At 36.8% G+C, this 15,448-nt stretch overlaps 1 protein-coding gene across 1 annotated transcript in view; it reads right to left on the reverse strand.

The window, feature by feature from the left end:
* Positions 1-11,587, reverse strand: part of cnbd1 (cyclic nucleotide binding domain containing 1) — a 66,039-nt gene extending 54,452 nt beyond the window's left edge. The window contains exons 1-3 of the mRNA XM_051682382.1: positions 11,528-11,587; positions 11,281-11,385; positions 7,949-8,068 (exon numbers count right to left, since the gene is read on the reverse strand). Of these exons, the coding sequence (XP_051538342.1) occupies positions 7,949-8,068; positions 11,281-11,351 (191 nt within the window). The 5' untranslated portion in view covers positions 11,352-11,385; positions 11,528-11,587. The remainder of the gene's footprint in view (positions 1-7,948; positions 8,069-11,280; positions 11,386-11,527) is intronic.
* Positions 11,588-15,448: the final 3,861 nt, after the last annotated feature.

Below are 15,448 nucleotides of genomic sequence, written 5' to 3' on the forward strand. Positions count from 1 at the left end.
TATTGCATCTCATAAACATTTTGGGCACAATGAGGAGGTTTGTCAGTGGCATCTCGCAGGGATCAGTCATTCTCTAAAATCTCTCCTATAAAATGGTCAAATAAATGCAAAAACTGCAGAGACATTGAGATGAGGGCGCAGCTCTCTTCATTGCCTTTATTTAGGAAAAAGTGACCCACAATTCCACCAGCAACTTTGAGGACAATTAAACCATAAGCCATAACCACAATGGAAATTTAGGGGGACAATATTCAAATTGGTGGTCAATTATGGGTTTTTCAGGTTGAAACTTAATATTTTAGGCCTATTTGGTCCCCTCAATCCCCAACATGGTTACATCCTTGCTCAGAGGTTTCTCTTTCATTTCTCAGGAGAATTAACCAAGTTCTTAGTTATGTTTCTTACTATTATTACCAACTTTGACTCTTTAGGAGAAATAAAAAAAGACATAAATGTGGCAGATGTAAAAAAGAAAAAGAAAAACAACAAATGAGAATGGTTTGAGACACTGTTGATACCTCTTCTGAAACTGAAGGGACACATCTGTCCAATACTGTGGCATGGTGAGATGCAAATTTGAGATGCAGAGCACTTAAGTAAAATTCTCAATTTGTTCTCCATTTAATTTCATTATTGTTTAGGAGAAACAATTTAGATATGAAGGAGATGTAATTTGTGATTCTCTTTCCTACTGGCTTTTACACAACAGAATCAGGGCACTCAACTAAATAATAACTGGGTTTAATCAAAATCAAGTATTCTGAGCATCTGTTTTAGAGCAAATCAAATGAGTTCATTCATTTAGCTTTGGGACAAATAAATCCTTAAGAAATGTGTGCCTTCTGTTCTCAAGTTTGATTTTTAAGGAAGTGTGGTTCAACACAGCAAGCCCTGTCCTGCCCAGAACTGGACTTCCCCATCTTCCCACCAAATCATTTTCGACCTCTCCAATGATGATGGAGTTTCCACTGCAGCTGTTGTTATAATCAGGGTTCCTCTTGTGAGAAACTTCATTCCTTCAGTAAAGGGATTCCGAAGTAAAGAGATTTACCAGTGCACTACTCCCCTGACTCCATCACTCAGAACCTTCAGCGATACCATTTCAAACAGCACCTGATCCTGGTCATATTTCCATAAAATATCCAGTCTCATTTTGTTCTGGCTTTGCTTTCCTTCTGTGAGTTGAGATTTACAAAAAGGAGAATTTCAATCCTGGGTGTTTCTAGTTTCTCTATGTCCCTAAATATTAAATATCTCATCATGCAATCCAAACACAAACAGATGTAAGATCCAATGCAGATGTAAAATTATAATTATCATAGCGCAGGTGAGGAATAATTCCATAGCATCACGAAGTGTGTCCTTCCAATAGAAAAACAATTAAACTTCCAGCATCTCCAAAGCACAAGGGGCAGTAAGACACAGCACTGAGGTTCATAGCACATTAGTTAGTGAAACACAAGATACAAATTAAATAAAATATTTAGGAGTTTTCCCCTGCTGTCATTTGGCTTTCCCTCATCAAATACTCAACAGTCTCCATTGGCTGTTACCCTGACAACATTTTAAACAGCAAATACATCAGCAGTGTTGATACTGTAGGCTGATAAGGAACCTGGCCAATCATTGTCTCCACACATATTTCTGTAACATAACCCCCAGTGCCTTCCAAGTGATCTACACTTTAAGAAAACACCATAAAACTAAACATTGTGAGTGATATACAGATCTGAACAGCCCAATCTGATTATCACACCCTTTGGCTGAATATATAGATTGTGACAGATGTTAAATTGTGGTTTTTGAAGTGCTAATAGATGTGAAAAACTTGTTTGAAAAGGAGTCCCTTGAAGGAGTTGAGTGAATGGGGAGGTAGAATTTTAAACACTTTGCAGGTCAGGGTGTCAAAATTGCCTTGATCTGGAATTGCCAGAGTTTCACTGACTGAAACTATCAATGTGTCTGTATGTATAATATATACTGGTGCCAACTATGTTGAGTTGTGTTTTTATGCTGGTGTCCCTACCATGCAGTTCCGGGTCAATTTGGCCCGTTTAAACTTTTTACGCCATTTACATCAACTTAACTTTAACTTTTTGGTCTGAAACTTCACTACATCCTCCATGGAGGTAATTTGGATCTGACAATGTTAAAATGATTATTTAATGCATTTATAAACAATGCCATAAAAATAGTAACAAAGAAGTTGTTGCAGGTCAATTTGACCCGGTTCAAATAAAGACCAGAAAACTTGTATTTTAAAATTGTGATGCAAAGTGCTACAGTGTTACTTGATTGCCAAATGCACGGAAGGGTCAAAACAATGGTTCGTATGACTTTCTCTCTAATGCGGAACACAAAAGGAGATGTTTTAATGAATATCACAGATATATTTTTTAAACTAGCGGAACAATTCCTTTAACTAGCTTAATCAACAAGACTTCCTTTGTCAAAAAGCTTCATCAGAAAGACCATGCTGGTTGACCAACTTCCAACCAAAGGAGCACTAACCAGAATAAACCAACCTGAAAAATTCATACTGGTCTATCTAATTTGTCACAAATGCCACCCTGAACCCTTGCAGTCTTTGGAGTCCTCACTTGATTGTGGGGCAAATAGGATGACAGTAGCATGGTATGAATAGCTTTTTATCAAGCAAACACCCTGTTCTCATAATTTCTTTTTTATTTGAATCTTGATGGATGCAAACCAAAAATATGATAATACATAACAAATGATAAGTCTGGCATCAGCGCAAAACAGCTGCCTCATATTTGGCCTGATTTGCAGGTAACACTGAAACCTTTTCTGGGTCAAAGCTTTTTTCTCTGTCTAGCACACCTCCCCAGGAAATACAGAAGGATGGTGGGAAAATGGAAAGTCTTTGGCTGGGGTCAGAGCCCTGAAATCACAGAGCAAAATAAATACATGAACTGTAACGAAAATACAGCCAGAATGTGCACACAAAGCAGGTTGTGCTGGCCGGCTTCCTTCGTAAAATAAGCTGAACGTCTTCCGCTGGTTCCTGGAGTAAGCCTCCCCCCTGATCACTGCCTTTCCCTGCCCTGCTCTGCCTGTTACAATGGCCTCCTAGACATAGAGCTACATGGGCGATGCCAGCACGGGGGGAAGCCAAGCACTTCCTGCCTCCAGAGCTGGCAGAGAGACAGGCTCTCACGGGAACAGTGTGCAAGAGGAAGTATGAATGTGTGTATGTATGTGTATGTGTGTGCGTGCGTGCTTTGCCAGCACAGTTGGTCCTGCTCCCCATGAGACCTGGATAGGGAAAACTGGCTTGGTGACAAGAGCAGATGTAAAGACATAAAAGAAAACAAACATACATTGAGGAGTGTGCACACACACACCAGGTCACCAGATGACCTTGAGTAAATGACCTTCAGGTGAGTTATAAATGTTCTTAGTAGATGAAAACAGTTATCCGAGCAAAGAATTGAGGCCCAAATAATTATACAACACGCCATACCTCTTACTATGCAAAGAATAAGTCATAAAATGTCATCTATGTAAAAGCGCACATGAAATGCGGTTCGCAACCTATTTTACTTCCGTACTCTGATGTACAGTGAGGTTCAAAAGTCCACATTGAAAATCTAAGATTCAAAATCAAATGTACCTAAAATTGAAAGTTTTAGGATTTTTAAAAATGTTAAAACAAAAAACAATATGTAAAAAAAAAAAAAATATATATATATATATATATATATACACACACACACTCACTCTCTCTCTCTCTCTCTCTCTCTCTCTCTCTCAAAACTCAAAAGTTTTGAAACACTTGACTGAAATGTTTCTCATGATCTTAAAAATCTTTTGATCTGAAGTCATATGCTTAAATGTTTGAAATTAGTTTTGTAGACAAAAATCTAATTGTGCCACCATATTAATTTATTTCATTATAAAACTAAAATGTAATAAAAAATAAAAAAATTTAAAAAAAAGTTTTTGAAATTGATGACTTTGACCAAATAAAGAAAAGCAGCCAATAAGTGCCCAGCATATAGATGGGAACTCCTTCAATACTGTTTAAAAAGCATCCCAGGGTGATACCTCAAGAAGTTGAGGTTGAGAAAATGTCAAGAGTACATGTCTGCAAATTCTAGGCAAAGGGTGACTACTTTGAAGATGCTAAAATATAACACAGTTTTGATTTATTTTGGATTTTTTTTTAGTCACAACATAATTCCCACAGTTCCATTTATGTTATTCCATAGTTTTGATGACTTTACTATTATTCTAAAATGTGAAAAAAAATTATAATAAAGAATGAGTAAGTGTTTCAAAACTTTTGACCAGTAGTGAGTGAGTGAGTGAGTGAGTGTGTGTAATATATATATCAGTATTTCTGAGTCATTAATCAAATAAGAAAACTTGTGCCATGTTAACTTCTTTGTACAAAAGGCCAGATTTGATTGCTTTCACTGAAACACACAAAATGCTCTTTGGAACGTTCTCATATCATAGTGGATAACATGGATCATCAGGTTTTGCACAATCCTGTGGAGTCCATGCCAATTTGCGTGCATGCTGTCATTAAAACAAAAGGATGAAATATACTAAATACAAATAAATTCTGAAATTCATAATTTTTTTCCATTAAACTTTCCACTCAAATTGCTAATATAATTAGGAAAATGCCAAAAAATAAATAAAAATAAGCATTTTCACAAGTGGTCTCAGCTTTTTGGACCACGTATTTCCAAGTGAAACAGGATATTCAACAATAGAAATGAAAATAAAAATGGATTGTGAAAAGTGGGCTTTACATACCAGAATGGGACCAGGTGGTTGGAAGAGGTTGAAAAATTAGGCCAGAAACACTAAACATAAGCATGTGAACACAGCCACTAGTGTGCCGATGAATCATGCAAAATAAGACCAGGAAAGTGCATTACAAATAGGGTACATTTTAACTTAATGTTGACTTTAAACCAAATCAGTGATTAGTAAATTGGTCTGTTTACCTTTAAAACAAATCCTTGGACCCTCATTCATCATTTATAGTGGTTCCTATAGCACCGTCGAGTGTCTACCGCTGTAGGCTTACAATTATTTACCCTTTCTAATCTCATTTCCACATGGCTGAGATTTTTTCACAATACAGCTTGCAGAATGTCACACGGCAAATCCTCACAGGAACAAGAAGACTCCATCTCCCAAATCGAATAAAATTGTGACCTATTTCTCTTATCCAGCTCACATTTTTCAAACATATTCCCCCGGAGGCAATTGGCATACGCGACCCAGATATCTAGACACTGAGCTGGGAAAAAAAAACAAACATGAAGACATTAAAAAGTATTAAGATCTTTGCAGGATCCACAAGTGGCCATCTACAAGGGCACAGCAATAGGTACTGTCAATTTAACTACATGGAGGGCATCACAGGAAGTGCTGGTTCCAGCTGTCCATGCATGAAACTCTCTATATGTGATCCATGTTCCCCTTGTTATAGCTAAGCATGCAAAGCACATCAAAGTGATGGAGCAATCCAGGAGAAACGCTCTGCCATCTGCCTCCATTAACTCTGCTAAAGGCACAGCCCATCTATCATATACTGAGTGCTCAGTATACACACTGATTAGGTTTTAACACGGTGCACTACTGCAAGCTTCTCTTATGGTATGGTGTGACTACGGATCTGCAAGCATCACCGTTACTGTTGCTGATACTTGGGGTAAGAGGCTTGTTTAAACCCCTAACCTTAAGTGTTAAACTTTGGCATGTAACTCATTCAACAATGTTTGTTCTACTGGCATAAATGATACCTCAAATTGTGTGGCTTGTTAAGGAGAGGTGTGTATTTTCCAAGCTATCAGACTTATGAAATTTACATGGTAGACAATATAACAGGAGAAAAATCCCATAGACTTGCATTGAAATAGGGCCCTAACCAATGTACCATTTCAAGTGCCCATCCCCCCCTTAAATAATCACCATATCTTCTCTCCTGCATCCCTGCAGTCTGTCTGTCTAACACAACTAATAAAAATATATAGCATAGTACTGTATTCCAAGGAAGTTAAGTGGATGAATGGGGGAGATTCCATCAAGAATTATATTCACAGGCCTACAAGTAACATATTTTAAGAGAAGAAAATACTGTTTGGGATCTCCAATCCCACGTTCCCCCTGCTGGTGCATATGAGAGCCAAAGAAGGCTATATGGCGCTCTGTCGTGCTCTCGCTCGTGCTCGCGCGCTCTCTCTCTCTCTCTCGCTCTCTCGCTCGTCTCTCTCTCTCTCTCTCTCTCTCTCTCTCTCTCTCTCTCTCTCTCTCTCTCTCTCTCTCTCTCTCTCTCTCTCTCTGACATTCTCACAATAATAAACTGTATCCACAGGAAAGTGAAACAAGGCCTATCAATATGAATTGAGATAATGTTATAAGATAACGGCAGAGAAGTTTTGGCAAGAGATAATCCTCATCCTGCATTATGCACTGGGGACGTCAATGAAGTGTTCCCAGATGTAATTCAACAGTGAATTCTCAAAATGTCTTAATCATTTTTTTTAATTTTTTTTTTTAAGGCTATGATTTTAATTTGCCACAATTTGCCACGTATGGTTAAAACTAATTAAAACTATGTCATTTCAAGCATTAAATAAAATCTGGGATGGATATGGCTCTGAGCAGAAATACTGCCAGTGATGATTGTTTGAAATGCTGTAAAGACTGCCCTCTGTTGGTACATGAACATCCTAAACTTTGCTTGCAGACACTCAAAATGTCAATTTTGACACCAATATCAGAACATAAAACAAGACAACAAGAAATAGATATATAGTGTCAGTCTAATAATAATAATAAACTGATTGATTTTAAAGGGATTGTTCACCCAAAAGTAAAAATCCTGTCATCATTTACTCACCCTTGTGTTTTTCGAAGTCCATATGATTTTGTTCTGTGGAACACAAAATGAGATGTTAAGCAGAATATAGCCTCAGTCACCATTCACTTTAATTGTATGGAAAAATAGATGCACTGAAAGTGAATGGTGACTGAAACTTTACATTTTGCGAAACATCTACTTTTGTGTTCCACTGAAGAAAGAAAGTCATGTGGGTTCGGAACAACATGAGGGTGAGTAAATAATGACAGCATATTCATTTTGGGGTCTACCATCCCTTAAAGAGTGAATGAATACAGTCAGTGGACAGGACACATATTCTAATTACTGTGAGGTGTCCGGGTGTTAATAATGCTCATTCTCACTGGTGATTCTCATTACTATAATAAAGTAATGAGAAACACCCTTTCCAGACAGAATACTTTTACAAAGCAGTACAACAAATACTACTACAATGTATAAATACTTTCCACTTTAAATAATGTAATTATTTAATTTCATATTACGGTAATGAGATTGCCATTTTCCGCATTACAGTAATGAAAATTGGGGGGAAATTAGCCTAGTTGTCATGAAAATAATGTCACAATGCATACAGTCTTAATGTTTTTTTCTTTTTTCTTTTTTTTTTTATTTATTTATTTTTTTTTTGTTTGTTTGTTTTTGCAAAATAAAGTTTCTTATTTGTACATTTTAACATTGGAGTGCAATGACCCAGACTTTTTCTTAAAGCTAAAGTGGAATTGCAAAAATAAACACTGTTTTCAAACTGCTTTAAAAAAAACTCCCCCCATCTGCCACTGATCGAACAAGTAGATATTCCTGACCCAAACTCATGCCATTGAATCAATGTTGCTGTGTCAGCTGTCTCTGCATAGTAAGCTGGAGTAGGGAAAAATGTACACACTTCAGACTTCATGAGATTCACTCCAGTAGCTTCAAATCAGGCCTGTCAAACCACTTTAAGTTCGAATTTGATATTAGTCATGTAATGCTACGTATCATTAAAAGGGTCTTACACTAAGATTTAGACTACCCACAAAATTTACTCACAAGGGCACAAGGCACACTTATAATACTCACAGTTTCTTAAGGGCTTTGATAACATGATTTATGAGTGACTCCTGGGCCAGTTTTCCATGTGGCTGATGTCTGATGACCTCCTGAATGGACTCAGATACTCTCAGCCTCACTGGAGATTGTCTGCCAAGAAGAACACAGAAGAACTTATGACTCTCACGGTAAGGTTGAGATCTATCGTTTGCCAATTCTGGACTTTGTGCTTTTGAATCAGAATGTAATAAATTAGGACATTCATGATGAAATAATGCAGTCATGACAACTCTCAGAAAGATTTAGCATGTTAATGTGGGTATGACATATCGATAGGATATTGGTCTTGGCAGATTAGATCTTTTATATTGCCACTGCTGTTGCTGCAGAGCAAGAACTGACACTTGATACTGTTAGAACTAAAACAGACATACTGAGTTAAGCATGTGGACATGCTGCTTCTGCTGCACACTTAGAAAACACAAGACATGCAGCATCAAGTATGTATGACATCCTGATGCAAAATTAGACAGAAATACAATCCACATTTAGCAGATCTAAACAGGTGGAGCTGGGGAACTGGAGGGTTTCAGAGAAAACACAGCATGCTACTGTGAAACCAGCTTACTTGCAAACTTTAAAATGTTAGGCAAAGAGAGAGTATACAAGTGAATTGGCTACCCGATTACACATCAAAGGACCTATCAGCTTACACAATGTGAGCAGATTGGCATGACATATCACATGTGACTGGCTAACGGATAACCAGTTCAAAGAACCCATGAGCTTGCGCCATTCAGAGTTTCATGCCTGAACTTAGTAATTTCAGTCATGACAACTCTTTACTATTAAGATTTAGTATGTTAATGTGGACATGACGTATTGATAGGATATTGGTCAATGCTGCTGCTGCTGCTACAGAACAAGTACAGAGACAATCCCCCAAAAAAGCAGGAAAGCTGAACAAATGCAAAACACAACCCCCCAAACAAGCAGATCTACCGCCAAGACTTGTGTACTGCTGCTGCTCTGAAGAGCCATGTGCACCGAGTGTATGCTAGCTAGGTGTGCTTGGGCCTGCTTGGCCAAATGGCTTAAACGGTTAGTGACCTGACTTATAATGTGTACCTGGAAAGCCCATTGCTTATTTAACTTGTGACTTAGCCTAGCTATATGTGGATGTATTTAAACAAATTATATAAGATAGCAGTTTATTCCAGTGCCTGATGTGGCTATGGCTTAACTTGTTAAAGACGCACTTCTATGTATCATTGTCAAAAGCAGACCTTACCGTGAGAGCTGAAAGAAGAAAAAGACCCAGCAACCACCTAATCAAATAGTATTTTCAGAGAAAACTCTCATAGTGTGCTGCAGTGAAACCGGCTTACTTGCAAACTGAGCAAATTTAAAATGTTAAGCAAATGGAGAGTATGCAAGTTGATTGCTATCTGATTACACATCAAAGGACCTATCATCTTACACCATGTGAGCTGATTGGCTTGACATATCACATGTGAGCAAGCTGATTGGCTAACAGATAAGTTTAAAGAACCTATCTACCTATGTCTGTCTGTCTGTCTGGGTCTGTCTCTCTGTCTGTCTGGCTATCTATCTATGCATACACGTAAACTGCTTCAATGCTTACTGCTTAAAAGCATCCAAGGTGGCATCTCATGAAGTTGGTTGAGAAAAAGCCCAGAGTGTAAAAAGGGTGGCTACATTGAAGAATCTAAATTATAAGTATTTTTGATATGTTTCAAATATTTTGGTCACTACATCATTCTTAAATGTCCATGCATGTTATTTCATAGTTTCAATGAGTTTACGCTTCTTTCAAAATGTGGGAAAAAAGTTGTCAAAATTAAGTAGGTCTGTCCAAACGCTGACTGGTAGCATACAATAACTAAAAAGTTTAGCCACATTAAGCAGTGCCTTCAGAACGACCTTTTTACCCACAATTCTAATATTGATTTACAAGATAATGACTCACCATTTTTCTCTCAAACCAACTCTTAAATATCCTTCCATTGCGAGTACTTTACAAGATACTCTGGTTCTGACTGAGAGCAGATCTATATTTCAGCCAATTAGAGTTATGACTCATATGTCACTACCCACAAGAACATTAATTTGTGCTGCTCCGACAGGGTGCCAGAGGACTGTAAACATTACTCAGTACATCTCTGAGTGGAGCTGCAGTGGGACTGAATTGAATGACAGGCCCTGAGTTTTTGCGTCATGCTCTGCAGGGGTGCGGCCCACGTGTCCTTTATAAAACACTTCCCATTTGTGACTTTCACTCAACAAGATGATTCTTTTTAAATGGCACCATGATTTTTAGTATAATGACGCAGATTTTTCCCATTTAGCTTTATTTGGGGGTGAGGGGGTTACAGGAGGGTTGAGAACTGCTCCAATGCAATCAGCAAAGTTACAGTACAATACAATTTTATGAATTCCCAAAGTGAAATGTAGTTTTACTGTACAATATAACCAAATTCTGAAATTAAGGAAGCTTGAATAGTATAGTGTTTCTGGTCTTTGATTTTAGGTTGAGAGAAAAATACTTTTCATTGAATAGAACACGATTTTAAGTACTTTGAAACATTTGTTAAAATGCACATCAAAGGAAAAGACTAACAACTGATTTAAATACACCGTTTACGAAATGATTTGAAAGACTAAACTTACAAATGTAATTCATCATTCACATCTGTCGTGTAAACTACATATGAACTAAGACTTTAGTTGCACTGAATTCTAACATGTTGTGTTGTTCAGTGGAATAAAAAAAGAGCATGATGAGTGATACGAGAGACATGAAACTAGCATTGCTATGTAGGAAATCAGTTTGCCTTGGAAAACAGTCATTATACAAAAGTGTATGACCACAGAATGCCACGATCGAACAATTAGAATCAAGTATTCCTGAGAGTGTAATAATATAATATATATTGCTTAATTCTAAGCCCCATTAGGTTTGTTTTCTAAAGCCGAGTAAACCACATTTCCAGTTTAGAGGATTATACCTGAAACTCATCATGCTCAAATAACTAGGTATGGACCTGACTTTAGCTTGGATGAGAAACTTCTTGGAAACGCTGTGGTCCTGCACTGTAACAAGAGTAACAGAGTCAACAACCTGACAAACTGTCCTAGTGAGCTGTTTAATATATGGCAAATGCAATTAAATACAAATATGCAAACCTATGGTGAAAACTCCAATGAATGTTGGTGAAACTCTGAAACTCTGGAGTGGTCGAACATGCATACTATAGTATCCATTTGCAAACTATGCATAATACACTTCATATTTCCATATATTTTTTTAATATTACAATAATTTCCTGATAGTTACTCACATTCTGCTCTTACAGTGTGCTCTCGGTAAAGATGTCTGAGGGCGCAGGAATATTCTTTGATAAGAATTCATGAATTTTTTATGGGCCTCTTCAGTAGAAATGCAACTGAGAAGAGAAGCAACACTGTTAAGTATTGTTTATGAAAAAAATGTAAAAGGGTTATTAAAGACTAGTTTAACACTAGTTCAAAAAAGCAACTCAAATGCAGATGAAAACAACCAAAACATTTTTTACCCAGTACATGTACCTTTCATTTAGTTGAGTAATTCTGCACAAGTCTCTCAGCTTTGCGTAGTCAATTACTGGGAGTATGTTGTGCCCTGCTGTGTTAAAAGTAATTAAGGTGCATTTAAATAATCTGCAAGGCAAATTAGCATGCAACAACACAAATAGCTGTGTTTTCCCAGTATAGCCAAACAAACTGGTCTTTTTTGCAGGCCTTTACAACAAAATGAGGCCCTTTTTATTATGCTTCATGTTAAATACCTGTGATTTTCTCTTACCTGAATGTCTTGACCCATGCGTGGTTGTTTGAAGTGCCATTGCAGAAAAGATCAAGGTGTCATGATGATATGAGATATGAGATTTGAGACATTGTAATAGTGAGAAATATCAGGTCACAACCCATGCGAGAAGAAATTACTGTGGGCTTTTTTTTTGTGATGTGTGCTTGTCCTGTTGATGTGCGCTATGGCAACAGACAGACCTACAACAGAAAGCCATGTACTCTACTCATATTACAAACAGAACAGGTTTCTCATGTTAAAAGAAAATTATTTAATTCATAAATGGGTCAATGACGAGATGCAAATTTTTTGTCCACGTCTAATAAATTATTCAAAAATACATTGCAAACACAATTCACATACAACAGAGTCCCCTCCAAAATCTGAGACATAGTTAACTGAACTTAGGTGTGCTGCATATGGAGAAAAGTAGGTATGAAATAGTGGGGAAACCACAAAGATTTTTTCAGACCTGGAAACGTTTCCTTACATATTTTGAAAATGGATAAAGGGGCAGTCATACCACACTTCACGCTCTATAGAACTGTTCAGCTTGTAGTCCACAAACCCGGAAGATAATTCGCCGTGGTTCCCTCTGGATTTTCCTAAGGGTTTTTATAATGGGGTTATTGAACTTATGTGTAAAGTAAGGTCTGTGGTAAATATTACTGGATGATACCTGGATGTTTTGTTCTACAACATGAATTACACACAGTCATACCTCAAATGTGAATTTTGAATTTTGTGTGATTTAAAAAAAGAAGTATGTAATTCAATTCGGCTTCAAAATTCACATTTTAATAATGTTTACCACAGACCTTATTTAAAAACCCCATTATAAAAACCCATAGGAAAATCCAGAGGGAACTCATGGCGAATTAGACTTCCGGGTTTGCCTACAAACTGACGTCATGGCTGAACAGCTCTATTCCCTGTCATTCAAAGCATCCAAACTTAGGACATCAGAAACGCAAGCTCATGCGAAGGAATTTTGTACTCTGCTGCGTACAGGGTTGGGGAGTAAAGAAATACATGTAATGGGATTACGTATTTAAAATACAAAATATAAGTAACTGTATTCCACTTTAGTTACAATTTAAATCATTGGTAATTAGAATACAGTTACATTCAAAATGTATTTTGATTACTGAAGAGATTACTTTGCATTTTATTGTCATTTGTTTCATTTAATATTTAGTCCTTTCAGATGGAAAACATTTATACATATCAATGATGCGATCCAAAGTGCATTTGAACAGCAGTGAAACACTTTCTTATGATGTGTTACATTCATACGAGCAGACAGAGAAGTAAGTTTGAAGTAAGTTTGGAGCAGAAGAAATAGAAATAAACCTTGTGTAAATTGTCAGCTTTACGCTAAGCTAAAATGCTATTTCTATCATATTATTTTATCAAGAAAATTCACATTAGATCATAATTTCTTTTTTTCTAGTAAGACCTTTGATATTAGGGCAAAAACATTTTCTTGATAATAATTGTTTTATTGTTTTCCTGTAAAAATATCAAAAAATTCTTAAAACAAGATCAATTTGATTTATGTTGTTTTAGAAACAACACTGCATAAGATATTTCGGTTTTTCAGAGAATATATTTTTAACGTGTATTTTGTCTTACTGTACTGGCAGAGTTTTTATAGTCAAAACAAGTGAAAAAATCTACCAGTGCTGAAGAAGTAATCCAAAGTATTTAGAATACGTTACTGACCTTGAGTAATCTAACGAAATACATTTCAAATGACATTTTACAGCATATATTCTGTAATCTGTAGTGAAATACATTTCAAAAGTAACCCTCCCAACCCTGGCTGCGTACAAGAGTTTAAGTTTGGTGAACTCTTACCTGCGAATCCATATGACGAGAGGACGCGCAACCAATAGAAGATCAAAACGTCACACGCTGAACTCTTGGCTCAATACAAAAAAAATGTTGTTGTTTTTTTGCATGCTCAAAGCCTTGTGAGAACACCCCTTAAAAGAAAATTTAGGGTTCAATACAAGTTAAGGTTAATTGTCAGCATTTGTGGCATAATGTTGATTACCACAAAAAATATTTTCGACTCATCCCTCATTTTCTTTAAAAAAAAAAAAAAAAAAAAAAGAAAAAAATCAAGGTTACAGTAAGTCACTTACATTGGAAGTGATTGGGGCCAATTTTTGGAGGGTTTAAAGCAAGGGTCTCAAACCACCGGCCCGTGGGCCAAATGCGGCCCGTGAGATCATTTCATACATGAAGTATGAGTGTTAACAGTTTATCCTCAAACCTGGCCCACAAATTAATTTTTACTTTGTTTTGTTTGTTTTGGTCTTTAATGTTGCCCGTTGTTCTCTTAAAGGATAATTAAACAATAGTCTAATATATTCCACATGGCTTATTACAAAATTAACAAAACTAGATCATGTCCATCATGATCTACAGAGCTGTCTGTATTGGAAGCATCTGTTGATGCGACGCGGCTTCAGGTGACGGCCGCTCCATTTCTATTTTTGATGTGCTGTACAGCTACAAGTAACTTATTTTGCCCATCCAACTGAACTAAAATGATTTATTTAGCAAATGTGTAAACTGATTGCTATGTAAGTTGTGTCCTTATATATTTTAATAATTTCTCACCGTTATATCAAAGCAGCTCTTGATGTTTCTCATTTCTAAATGGGACTGCTACTTCCAGTGGGTCTACCGTTCTCATGACATGCAATATCAGACATCATTACTTACATATATATATATACACTGGTGGACAAAAGTTTGGAATAATGTACAGATTTTGCTCTTATGGAAAGAAATTGGTACTTTTATTCACCAAAGTGGCATTCAACAGATCACAATGTATAGTGAGTAATTTTTCAAGTTATTTATGTCCTATTACAATTTGAAAAAAATGTTCAGAACTTCTTAAACTACTTCAAAAAATTCTTATAAAAAAAATCCTCCACGTGCAGCAATGACAGCTTTGCAGATCCTTGGCATTCTAGCTGTCAGTTTGTCCAGATACTCATGTGGGGTGACATTTCACCTCACGCTTCCTGTAGCACTTGCCATAGATGTGACTGTCTTGTTGGGCACTTCTCACACACCTTACAGTCTAGCTGATCCCACAAAAGCACAATGGGGTTAAGATCCATAACACTCTTTTCCAATTATCTGTTGTCCAATGTATGTGTTTCTTTGCCCACTTTAACCTTTTCTTTTTGTTTTTCTGTTTCAAAAGTGGCTTTTTCTTTACAATTCTTCCCATAATGCTGCATCCCTGAGTCTTCTCTTTACTGTTGTACATGAAACTGGTGTTGAGCGGGTAGAATTCAATGAAGCTGTCAACTGAGGACATGTGAGGCATCTATTTCTCCAACTAGAGACTGTGATGTACTTATCCTCTTGTTTAGTTGTACATCTGGCCTTCCACATCTCTTTCTGTCCTTGTTAGAGCCAGTTGTCCTTTGTCTTTGAAGACTCTAGTGCACACCTTTGTATGAAATCTTCCATTTTTTGGCAATTTCAAGCATTGTATAGCCTTCATTCCTCAAAACAATGATTGACTGACGAGTTTCTAGAGAAAGCCGTTTCTTTTTTGGCATTTTTGACCTAATATTGACCTTAAGACATGCCAGTCTATTGCATACTGTGGCAACTCAAAAACAAACACT

The sequence above is a fragment of the Myxocyprinus asiaticus genome, chromosome 41, assembly GCF_019703515.2.
Source record: "Myxocyprinus asiaticus isolate MX2 ecotype Aquarium Trade chromosome 41, UBuf_Myxa_2, whole genome shotgun sequence".
In the NCBI taxonomy this organism is placed as follows: domain Eukaryota; kingdom Metazoa; phylum Chordata; class Actinopteri; order Cypriniformes; family Catostomidae; genus Myxocyprinus; species Myxocyprinus asiaticus.